General features: G+C 35.7%; 1 protein-coding gene across 18 annotated transcripts in view; it reads right to left on the bottom strand.

The window, feature by feature from the left end:
- The window catches only part of MCTP1 (multiple C2 and transmembrane domain containing 1), a 591,199-nt gene that overhangs the window by 95,587 nt on the left and 482,280 nt on the right, over positions 1 to 13,332 (bottom strand). For 14 of the 18 annotated variants that reach the window (XM_039470335.2, XM_074383500.1, XM_074383509.1 and 11 more), the window contains one exon: positions 2,814 to 2,933. The exons of the other annotated variants lie outside the window; for them this stretch is intronic. In XM_039470335.2, coding sequence (XP_039326269.1) covers positions 2,814 to 2,933 — 120 coding nt within the window. The remainder of the gene's footprint in view (positions 1 to 2,813; positions 2,934 to 13,332) is intronic. 18 annotated transcript variants of the gene reach the window in all.

Below are 13,332 nucleotides of genomic sequence, written 5' to 3'. Positions count from 1 at the left end.
TCTTTGCTATACAAACCCGGAGGTCATTTTGATTTTTCTTTTAGAGTTTACATCCTAATTACATTTTGTCAGCTGAATGTACAGATTTTTGTTTTGTTTTGGTTTGATGTTTGGTGGCAGAAAATTCTTTCTCTTTCTCTGTCTCTCTTTCCTAAAACAGAACGTTTCCTGGTTTGGAATCAACCAACGGTATGCTTAATGCACCTCAGAAATCCTGTAAAGTTTTCACATATGCTGAAAGATTCTATGATGCCTTTGGGATATCAGTAAGGACTTTGGGGAAATTACCATCCTTCCAGTGCTATGCAGTATGCAGGAGAGTCACTTAGTCACAGCATGGCAACCCCTACAAACACTTTACCTAAATTCATGTGTGTGCGTGTGTGTGTGTGTGTGTGTGTGTGTGTGTGTGTGTGTATCCACACATATACATACATACATATATATATTCTATAACCAGCAAAGTATAATCCAGGTTTCTTTTCAAAAGGAGCAACCAGTTCAAATGCACAGCTGGATATGCCAGCAAACACATAATTAGACAAATTGGATTTAAGAGTTACGTAAGGCCTTAACTGAGCCAGTGAATAAGAAGTTGAATGAAACGTTGTGATTGCTGCTCTGGTGCCTGGAAAGAACAGAATATGTGGATCTGTGTGTTTTGGGCAAATAAAAGGCAATTACTGGGAGTTATGGAGTGTAGTTGGCATTCCATGAGAGTTAGACTACAGAATCTTTCACAGTGGGTTGTGCTGGGGAAGAAAATGTCCATGGCTAAAAGAGAAGCCTGCTAGAGGAGATGTGCTAAAAGGAAAATATTTGGTAAATACTATTTTGAATCTATATTTGATAAAAATTACATAATATGCAATTTTTCAATAGTCTGTAAAATGTCTTAGAGAATTTTAAGTACAAAATGATACATTATACATTACTATTTCTCTTCTGAAAGTGGACGTTTCCAGCCAAGCCAGGTATATTCTGGAGAAGACAGCAAGCAAAGTCTATGGTTTCAGAATTTCTCACTAAGAATACTAAAACCAATGACTAAATATTGAAGATAATCCCCTTACAGAATTAAGAAGCTAAAACTCAATTACCAATTTTTCCTATTTGCAAATAATCTTATTTGCAAATTGGACTCAAGGCAGCTGAATGAAAAGTAGATATTCTTCTTTCTCAACAATCTTCATGAAGTAAATGGGACAAAAAAGCAATTGTCTGAAGGAGTTCGATTTTCTTAAAGAAAGCATCCTGAATTAATTGACAAAAGTACCTATTAGTCCCCATGATACCAATGCTTATAGCATTTAGCGCTTGTCTCTCAGTGTGCAATTTAAATATATATCCATAAAATCCTTGTCAATAATACTAGTAACTTCTGGTCTATTGATGCTGCCTAACCATTAAAATCTCTATTAGCAATCTCATGTTTGGTTTGATATATTTTACAAAGAAGGATTCGAACACATCTAATTTGCAAAGCAGGTACTACAGACAGTGGCAAATACAAAGATAAACGAGTTGCTTCCCTCAAATTTATAATCTAGTAAGAATGACAGAAATATAATAGAGAAGTAAACATGGTGTGTTGTTGGCAACTTTGCCATATCTAAAGGAAATTATTTTGAAGCATTTTACATTTTGTTTTCATTGCTATTTGAAGTGTATTTTGCTTCTGTTATTTAAAAGAAAAGTTCTTTTACATTGAAGGTATGTATACAACCTTTATGATATTACTATTACAATAAAGTATTATATGCTACTTTTCAGCTGATGATCAAATAACTCTGGATCATTATGGGCACAGTACTTGGCACAACTTTTGGCAAAAAATCGATTTGGTTTATGGTCTATTATAATCCACAGATCATAAATCAAATAGAGATCCTTAATAGCAAAATTTTAAAAAAAGTATGTAATCTGCTGAGGACCAATTAGATTCTCACATTTGTCAACCTTTCAATTCTTCTCAAAGCTGTCCATTGTTGAGTTATCAAATTGCAAATATCATATTTGGAGGAGACACTTCCCCCATTTATTTACATGTGGGAAAGATTTTTGAAGTTTGCTTGCTAGGGGCATAGTGATAGACAATCCAAGTGGAACAAAGCTTGGCAGAACAACAAATGTCATTATAGTATGGCCAGCTTCTGCTTCTTAGTCTAAAACTTTTCCAGAAAGAGAAGGTTGTCTTACACATTCTACTTTCAAAAACGCCAAAGAGGACGGGTAGATTCAGTATTACTTTCCCCAGGTTAAATGAAATCTCTTCATCCCTAAGCTGGTATCTCAATACACCCCTGACACAGGGAAGGATATTTACTGTTGTCCAGCAAACTTTCATTGAATTAAGGTACTTTATACACGTTTTCAGGCTAACAACCATCAATCTTCATTCCTTCCAATGAAAGGGAGCACAAAGAATCTGTCTTAAGTAAAATATATTCACTTAGCTTGATCATTGATAATTTTGTGACAATGTATCTTAAATCAGGTTTCATTAAGATATAACAAATAAGGAGAATAAAATAATTACTTGAGGTAACATTCATTTTTGATTGAAAATCATAGCTCATTCTTTGGTGTTGCTCCCTGTTTTAGTTTCTGCCAGGAGGAGTAATGTTAGAAATAGGTGAATACTTTTGTGTAGGACCAAAGCGTTGTTAGTTTTGATCTGATAAAACTTTCCTCTAAACTTGAGTATTTATAGACAGAATTTCTGGTTTGTAAAGACAAATTCAATGTTGATCTTGTCAGAGGGATTTGGAGTAAGAACAAAAACACATACAAGTAAGAAAGTAGAGACTTACTGTATCACGTTGCCTGTTATCTTTCCCTGATATTATCAAGAAGTAGTTCCATGTCAATAATAACAACAAAACCAGTGGTATCATGTAGAGCTCAAAGTTCCAGACAACAAAGAGAAAGAGCTGGAGGAGGGAGAAGAGAGAAGAGAAGAGTCAACACTGAATTTCATTAAATGGACTGTTATTTATACTCTGCTTCAAAAACACAAAACCAAATGCTACAGAACAGGAAGATTTGTCTTGAAAACAAAGCCTTGGAAACTTTTAGGCATTTTTCTAAAAATATAACTGACCCTTGGAAAGTCACTGGTAAGATTTTTAACCTGTTTAATTTCTATGAAGGAAAAGTTTATATCATTACATTATCAAAGAGGAAATTTGAGTTTTTCTCCTCCAGTGAAATTAGGTTGGACACAATTTTTTAAAAGCAGCAAAATGAACTCCACTACACTGTCAGGAATAGCCTGGTTTATCTGCCTTAATGATAAAAAAATGAATCACTATTGAATATCAGGGACTTTAAAAAAATATCACTTGGATAATACAACATAATAAGCTTAACAGGCAGATAAAGATACCAACTCTACACAAGAGAGGCCCAAAGATTTCACAATATGAAAAAAGGCACTGCTACCAACAAGTATAAAAAATTGTTGGCTTAACATTCAGAATTACCATAGAAATCAAACAGCTATTACAAGAAAATTTTGTCAAAACAAATTTTAAAATGCCTATTTGTATTATTCTTTTTTAACACTACCTACTTCTCCAAGTATATAAACTTTTTCATTGTAAGACAAATGTTAGATTAAGAACTCAGGATGGCAGATGGAGTCATTCTAAGAACACTTACATTACAAAGCAACACAAAATTAGATATAAAGTGTGATTCACCCCCACCCCTCACCAGACTTGTAATCCTGAACAGATCATCTAAATTCTCTGGTCTGTGGCTTTTGCTGTCAGATTAAGGCAGGCGTCCCCAAACTTTTTACACAGGGGGCCAGTTCACTGTCCCTCAGACCGTTGGAGGGCCGCCACATACTGTGCTCCTCTCACTGACCACCAATGAAAGAGGTGCCCCTTCCTGAAGTGCGGCGGAGGGCCGGATAAATGGTCTCAGGGGGCCGCATGCGGCCCGTGGTGCCGTAGTTTGGGGACGCCTGGATTAAGGTAATGTTAATAAATCAGGAGGCATTTAACACCTAGGTTCCACTCCTGACTCTAATGCTACTAGCCATATAACATTTAAGCAACCTATTCCCTCTTTCAGTCTTTTCCGATAAAATGGAGATGATGGGATTATCCACCTCATGGCTGTGAGAATTAAATAGTTAAAACATGTTAAAGATTTAACATACTGCTTGGTGACCAGTAACTGTGCAAAAACAAAACCCCAAACCATTATTGTGTAAATGTTATTCATATCTTACAAAATACAGAAAGTCAACTAATTATTGATTAAGGTTCTCCAGCAATTAATGCAGATTATAATACTGGCAGCTAGAAAGCCCTCTCCCTGCTAAGATTTAGCTGAACCATGGCATAACTGGGAGTTTCAGCCAGCTGGTTGGAATAAGACAAAACATCTTGAATTTGATAGGTCAGGAGAGTTAGGGGCAGTGCCCTAAGGACTCCCGTGTTAGGCACAGCAGCATGGGCCATTTGCAGTCTTCTTAATAAATCTTAGTGAAGCCTATAGCCTATTTAAATGGCAGAGAAAATTAAACAGTGTGAAATGGTAGAGAGACTCCTCGTTTCAGGGCCAGGAGACCAAGGTTCCAAGCTTTAGAAAGTTACTTTGCCTTAGTGTTCTCATATCTTGACAGCGGTCTATAAATCTAATCATCTTTAATATTTCTCTAATATTTAAAATGACTTCATGACATTATTGTACCATCTGTTTTTTCAATGTGACTTTAAATTTCGGATACTGTATATTTCACTGAATTCTTTTATATTCGTAACCAAGTGGGCACCAAAAAACATAGATAATAGTTTAGGAAGCCAATAAATTATTTTGGACAGAATTACATGGTAACTATAGATTCAAGTTCCTTCATAAGAAAAGTTCCAAATATTGTAATACATGAAACATGAGCCATATCTTTTATTTCATGAGAAAAGCAGAAAGATTTCCAGAAAAAGAAAATATTTTCATTTAATTTTTGAAATTTATACAATATACAAAGATGACATAAATACTTGATGGTTATGATTATTAAAATGTATTTTTATAAAGATAATTCTTTTTTAAGGAAGTGAATTAAGGTAAATCTGACAAATATCAATACATGCAAAAGGGAAAATCATTTTTGGCTAGAGTCCACGTTCTTTATATATTTATTTGTAACATTGAGGCAGTCACTAGAATGTAAGTTCCTTTAAAGGTAGACTCTTTGTTTTCATTCATGTGTTTTATCCTGAAAATGTGGAACAGTACTTGGGACACCCTAAATGCTTGTTAAGTAAATATTTACTGAATTAATGGATTAATGGACACTGGGTTCTCCAATCATTTGACATAATTCTGTTTAATTATTTGTCTTAGTGAAACTATTATAGATCTACTACAGAAAACCAAGTGACTTTAGGAAAATGCAGAATTACAACCTGGGATGCTACTAACAAATTTCTCCCTCTGTCAAATAAGCCTACCTTAGTACTTCTTCTAGACAAGATTTTCTTTCTATTTGGCTATGCAGTCATGAACTATTTTGGATATTATGGTCTTTCCTCCTGGACTTTCTTTATGTTTGCCTTTTCTGAGGACATTTATTTGACTTAGTGTGTTCTGGCCTCATGGATGGGACTCAGATTATCCTATTGCTAAATACAACCAATTGTAATCTTTTTAACCTATTGAGCAGATATATTTTCCCTTGTAATGTCCATTCATTGGTGTTAGGGTCCTCATCTTATCCACAATAAATTTCCTTGTAATGTTCATGTATTGATGTCAGCTGTAGGTCTGTCATCCACAGAAAAAACTTTCTAGATGACAATCCTGCAAGCAATCAACACATCTCTCATGCCTTCTTCTTCTCTAGGTTTGACATCACCACTTGCTTCAAGCCTCAATTACAGAGTATGGTTTCTAGGCACTTCCTTATTGTAGTCAGCTTCCTCTTACCATATCCAAATCAATACATCAATAACTTTCTTAAAAAAATAGCACTCAGAACTGGCACACACTTCTCATGAATGTCTACAGCATTTTTATATGTCCTAATAACATGAGCACCAGAACATGGATTGGGGAAAGACACAGAAGAGAGACACAAAGGAAGAAATTGCATTCATTTTAGGAATTCCGGCAATAGAAAAACCATCTCCTTTCCTATTGTGGTTTTAAGAATCTAATATTTGAGTAATTGAGTGAGGAGCTCCTACTGTTGAAAATATCTTTCTTTTTTTAATGAGAGCTTTGAATAAACTGTAAATACAAAAGCATTTATTTTTCTTTTTCGGCACCTAGATGAAGATTTCAAAAGGTCAAAGAACATGAATACAGGTTAACAATAAAAATGTATTTATTGAACACGTATGTTACAAAATACTGGATGTTTAAAAGTATAACACCCAATCATTTATTCAATATAATATTAGTGATGATTCTAAATCCTATTAGCTGGTGAGGCTCCTCTAATAAAGAGAACCCTCAAAGGAAGAAAGGAGCTTTTTAGCTAATTCAATCCACACTGAATCCTCTTCTCTCCTTCCTCCTTGGAAAGAGATCGATTCTCTCCTCTTTCCTACAAAAACAAAAAACAAAAAAACAACCTAAGCTAACACAAAAGGCCAGGCCTTTAGTGTCCCACTAGGGTAGCAGGACAAAGAAGGCAGCTGGAAGAAACCCAAGGAAGGCCAAGACAATGCAGGATCTGTCCTTGGTCCTGATTATACATTTTCACAGGTATGGGGGAAAAGAGAGATATAATAATGCATTAACATGGGATGGAAAAAGAAGTCAAGAAATAATTTTAAATATCTCTAATGTAGTCACAGAATACAAACATAAACCATAAAATGTCTAGCATGTGTCCACATCTGCATTCCCAAAACTGTTTTCTGCCTCTGTGGGCCATGGAATGAGGACCTGCAGATTTTAGAATTTTTTGATGTTATAGTACGTGATAAGGACACTCACAAATGTCTACTGAGTGTTTAATTCCTTCAACTCCATCACTATAGCACCCCTTCTGTATTTCTTCCTCTCTCTCTGTCACATAATCTCTTCATGTCTCCCCCATCTCTCCTTTTAATAAGGAATCTTAGGCTGTCTATATTTTACTCTCATGGAATACATGCCCCATTCTAAACAAAACATCTAGCCCTACATTAGTTATCCATGCTCATTAGAGACTAGAACTATGCCAGGAATTTGGTGGCTTTCTTCTTTAATCATTAGATGGCTGTTGTAATTTACAATTAGAATTCAATACCAGAAAATCTTCAGGGGACATTAGTCAAATGGTAACAAGTACACATAGTCCCTTCATTAGAAAAAGAATATTGAGAGTTTTACTCAGTATCCTGCATGTTAGCAACTCTGTCAACTGGCCTTGGGCTGTTAGCAAGGACTGTGGGATCCCTCAAGGAGTTGATGCAGTGTGGGACAGTAGAAAAAGAAGGGCGTTTGAATCAGGCCTACAGGCATCCAAACTCTCTAGTCACTAGCTTTGGGACCTTGGGCAAGTTACTAGATTTCTCTTAGTTTTGTCATCTGAGAAGTTAAAATTATACTATTTACTCTGCAGGTTTGAGAAGCAATTAAGCTGATGCTTGACACCTATAAGATGCTCAACAAGCATTAGGTATTATGACAAGCAGGAACTGATTGGCTTAAACTGCATATATTTTTTTTGGCTCTTCTAGAAGCTTATCACTTTTCATATACCACCATAGAATCCACAGCTAATGACTGTTTCAAGTGTAAGAGCTACGCTAAAGAAGCCATGCCAACTAAAGTTAAAAGAGATGATGAACTCAGTGCCACTTTCGGTTTTTCATATTTAATTTGTGGTGACTGAGTACAGTAATGACACCAGTTTTTCCGTGTCTCTCTGTATCCATGACTTTTATAATACCCTCCCACAATGACTGAGATTAGGCATATAACTTTTTTTGGTCAAGGACAGAGTAGCAAATATGATGGAAACAGAGGCTTAAAAAAACATGGGGCATAGTTGCCTCCATCACCCCAACTGAAAGCCAGACAGCATCCAAAGCAAAGCCAACTAACAGACCAGAAGCCAACCAAAGATGCGCAAGTGAGCCCAGTTGAGCCTACTCTAAACTGCTAACAAAATCATCACTAACTAAATGAGATTTGCTTTAAGCTACTAATTGTGGGGTGGTTTGTTACACAACAAAAGGTCACTAATACATATTATTCTCCCTCCAAGGAGACAATGTGGCAGGGTAAAATATAGTTTGGACCAGAAGCCCAAAAAAGTGATTTTAGTTCAACTTCTATTCGATCATCATAAAATCCTGTGCAAGTCAATTATTCTCTTTTCCTTTAGTCTCCTACCTATAAAACGGAGATGGTTACACCAGCCTATTTCACAAAGTTGACTGGAAAAGTAAGTGATATATGTGAAGATGCTTCATCACAAAGTACTACATTATTAATGTAATATTTTTCATATTTAAATTTTTTTAAAAAATTATGCAGACTTTATAAACTTACAGTTCAAGATAAGTGAATATGATCATTGCTCTTGGAGCAGTTGTAGAAGATGGGTGGTGTTCTTTAGGGTGACCTGTGTTTGAGGAGGGATGGAGTTTTTTGGTGGGAAATCATAAGAGTTAAACAGAAGGGTTGAAGTTAGAAGTTTTACTAATAATTGAAACAATACAAAGCTAGGTCTTTACAAAAACTCATTATTACTAGTAAACGGCTGAAACACTGCAGATATTTTGAACTCAAAACAATTCAGTATTAAAATGTTAACGATGTTTTAACAATCTTATTATGTCCCTATATATGGAAAAAAAAAAGCTTGTTCAGAACTAGCAGTTTCATGAATTCCAATTCTTGTTCATAGTCCTTTTTCATTTTTAAATTCAAAAATATTTTATCTAAATCAGTTATTATCTTGCCTATAATATTAGTATCAACATCACAAAATACAATTTTGAAATACCTCTTTGGGTCACACTTCAAAAACATTCTAAATTTTAACCATAAATATTCAGAATGAGTTTTTTTTAAAAGTTTTAATTTACCACAAGGAAAATAGGCCAGGCATGGTGGCTTAGGCCTGTAATCCCAACACTTTGGGAGGCTGACACGGGAGGATTGCTTGAGGCCAGGAGTTCGAGACTAGTCTAGGTAACCTAGTGAGACCTCGCCTCTACTAAAAATAAAACAAATTTAGCCAGGCATGGTGGCATGTGCCTGTGATCCCAGCTACTCAGGAGGCTGAGGCAGGAGGAACTCCTGAGTCCAGGAGGTTGGGGCTGTAGTGAGCTGTGATTGCACCACTGCACTCTAGCTTGGGCAACAGAGCAAGACCCTGTCTCAAAAGTATGTATATAACATAATTTACCCTAACAAGTCTTATATCATATTGCATAGACTGAACTTTAAGGAAAAAGTCCTGAGAGGTAGGCTTGGAAGGCAGGGACTATTACCTTCCTTTTACAAAGGAAGAAACTGAGTCTCAGGAGTTTGAGACTTGTCTAAAACAAGTCTGGGTGGCAGAGCCAGGTCTTCCTAATCCACTGTGTTGTTCCCATAAAACTCCACTGACTCTAAGGTAGAGTCTTAGACTGAATGTTGATGCTTTGAAGGTATCAATTATTTAGGTACTAATTATCCAATTTGTAGATTTTCTATATCTTTTTCTTTTTTTCCCCCTTCTTCTAGGATAACTACTTTTCATCGGTACAAAGAAATGGAATATCACTTCTTAGGCATTCTGGTAAAGATTTGGTATGCAAAGAGGCTAGAAATGAATGGCAGAAATGAGGTTTGTGGAGCCAATTTTATTCTTCCTTTTTCCCACTACATTGCACAACTCTGAATAATCAAAAGTTGGCTATTCATAAGGTTTCTATTAAGTGGGGTTTTCTTCTGTCCAAAATGTTTAGAAGAGGTTAACAAGGTGGCTGTAAAGGCAAAGATTGGAAACTGAATTAGCCAATTACATTTTTACAGACAAAAAAAAAAGCCCTACTTTTCAAATAAAGATTAAACAACAGAAAAATTCTGTTCTGCTGAGAAGTTAAGTAAAGGCAGGGCAAGGCTTTTTTCAGTCGTATTAAACAAGGCATATTGTACAAAGTAGAGTGATTGGTTCCCAATTTTAAGATTTCAGAGCAACACCATTTTTTAGGAGGTGCAAGACATGCATGATTTTTATTTCTTTGAGCCCGGGGTTTTACCAGTCTCAGGCAGGACTGGGCCATTCACCTCATCCCATCAATTGATGCTCTCATTGAAGTGCAGTGGAAGATGCCTGTATTCAATGATCACTCAGTGCGACACATGACAGTGTCCCTGGGGGAGCCCACTTCAAAAAAAATCATTTAAGTTGGAATATTGAATATCCTATTCTTTTGCAAACTACAGTATATTTTAAAAAGAAATCTCATCCAAAATGATTAACACTTCCTACTGTTCAGGAAAAAAAGCCTGCCCTTTCAGACTAACAGCTGTGGATCATTAGCTCTCCAGTGATGAGATGTGTTTGATGAGTATTTTTCTTTCTAATTAAGAGATGAGATTCTCTATTTGACTGTCTCTTCAGAAAGAAGTGAAGAAAAAAATTTCTGCCTACATGGAAAGGCCATCTCCTACAAAACAATTAATTATTTCACGGTCCTTTCAGAAAATCCTTTTCCTTCCTAATTTCAATTCATTTTTTTTCTTAAACCTAACACACATTTACACTCAGGCCTTCACAGTATTAACCCATTTTTTGCCCAACCTTCACCTCCTAATGTTTTCCTGTTTATTTCATCATTTGACAGTATCTATTTCAGAAAAAACAGAATGAAGAAATGTGCCAAAAGTGTGTATATGCTTAGAAGAGTTAATCTGGAAGGACTTTTTTGGTTCCTAACAGAGAACATTTGGTATGAGAATGTTTCTTGAAGTGAGAGAGGCCTCAAATTAGAAATATAATAAATACATAGGATATGCCTTTTGAGGAACTAGGCAATGATTAGGGGGAATATTCAAGGTGTTTATCAATATATAAACACTGGTTATAGTAATGAATACTTAAAACGAAATTATTTTACCTCTACCAATAAGATTGGCCTCAAAGAAGAGAGCTGGGTAAAGTGGGACCTAAAATATGTTGCTTTTCTTTTAGAAAAGGCCATCATTAGAGTTGGCAAAGAGGTAAAATTTCTGAATTAAAACTTGATTGAAGAGTAGGAAAGTCAGAAGCCAATGAAAGCACTGTTTGTGAATAAATCCCACCAATTGCCTCATTAAATCCTTTTTGGCACAAGAAAGGGGGTATAAAAAGAAGGAGGGTCAATTTTCAAACATTTTGGTGCTGAGCTGCCACTTTCCTCCCTAGGACACATTTGGAAATATGAAGGGGTGTTTTTAGTTGTCACAATGACTAGGGCGGGAGAAGGGAAATACTGGCATTTGGTGGGTGAAGCCAGCATGAATCACTCTCAAATATGTGTGACAGTCTCACCCAATGAAGAATTTTTCTTCCCCAAAAGCTAAAATCACTCCTCTTTCAGAAAAGTTGTCTTTTTCTCATATAGATAATATTCTACAATTACCTTAAAAAATAAGAAACTATATGTATATATACAAGTGTATACAGAAAAAAGGTAGGTATATTTCCTATGTGATGACATGAATTATGACTTGATTTAGAGTAAGTCAGTAGCAAAGAAAAAACTGTCCTTATAAGCATTTGCATTAGATTCTCCTATTAATGTTTAACATTTCTGAAAAATATGCCTAAAGTACTGAAGGTGAACTCCTTATGCCCATTTACGCTCATTCAAATTAAGTCAGGCTCCACCACATCATCATCAGAGTCTTCAGAACCTAGTCTTCTGGGAAGGGGGTGGTTTTGCCTTGATTTAAATAGCCAGATGGCACCACCACCTGTTCAAAGGTCTTTATTTCTGGTCGGTTCTACTAAAGCTTTTTGTACCACCTCCATTCAACAAGGAAGAGGAAATAGGCAAAGTGAACCTAATTAATTTCTAGCATAACGATAACCTTTTCAAGGTGGTTTTAAAGTATGATATGTTGCTCTTTTGAAGAGAGGCTTTGCTTTGTTTGGACAACCTTCTAAAATACACGGTAGCAGGGAATTGATGACGAACTTAAACCCACTGGATGTTTCCATCTTATTTTGCTATTTCCCATGATCATGCCACAATGATACAGGGAGCATAAATATGCTCAAAAGAGCCTCATGCACAGTGCTTCTCTCTCCTCTCTTAATTAGAATTAAAACTGCTTTCTTTTGACTAGTTTCAACCAGATACCAAACTGACAAGACCTGATCCATTGTGTTTTGGGGTGTGTATGTGTGTGTGTTTCTTATATGTAGAGGAAAAAAAATCAAAGTGCATTATCTACCAAATGCCTTTATATTGAGAAGGCAAAATGTGTCAAGAGAACTATCTCTGTTCTGGTAACAGGATAAGGTATATGGGAAGGAGTAGAAAAAAAGTGAGAAATTGGTTAATTTATTGGCAAGCTGTGACTTCAATATATATACTGAAACTTTATTTATTGATGGTGTTGAAAAAAATTGTTTCTTTGGGTTTACTAGGACAAACAAATATACATCAGAAAGTTCCAATTCTTTACATTGTGAAAATGTATGCTGGGTTTTTGAAGTTGCTATCTGAAACTTAGAGTCTACAATCTTAGTACATCAATGCTTTTTTTGAAAAACCTAGCTTGACTCTATCTATTAAAGAAGCAAATGTGACAACTAGATAGGACTCATTTGAAGATGTGCTAATACAAGACACGAAAGCACCCAGTGAAGAATCGCCACGACAAAATGGACCCAAGCAACCTCAAAGATGAAGCTATCAACTAATCATAGCATAACGCACACTACTTTCCTTGATGGAGATACTATATCAATAGAACCTACCAGCCAGAAGGCTTGGGAAGTTATTTATTTATTTAAATGTTTTTTTTTTTTTTTCAGCTTACAAGTTGTACTGATAATTTGTGTCATTTTTATCAAAGTCAGAGATGAAAGGCTCTGGCTTTGCTTTGAGAACACTGACAACTCCAAAATGTAAAGCCCAGAGTATGTCCAACTTGAGCATCACATAACTACACATGAATAACTGATAAGAAATCCCGGCCATGTTGTGAATTTAATGTTAGTAAAAGTTTGGATGTAGAACGAAAGTGACAAATGCTTATAGATGCCTGGAGAATGATTCTCAGAGGTCCCTTTCATTAGAAATTAGTCCGTTACCTGTAGTTTGCCATGCTTACCATACTATCAACACAATTGATGTTTCAATTTTAACAGCTTTATAATTCAGAGAAGTTCAG

This window comes from Saimiri boliviensis, chromosome 1 (genome assembly GCF_048565385.1).
Source record: "Saimiri boliviensis isolate mSaiBol1 chromosome 1, mSaiBol1.pri, whole genome shotgun sequence".
NCBI lineage: Eukaryota > Metazoa > Chordata > Mammalia > Primates > Cebidae > Saimiri > Saimiri boliviensis.
Note: the sequence above shows the minus strand (reverse complement) of the source record. Positions and strands in the feature narration are given on the sequence as shown.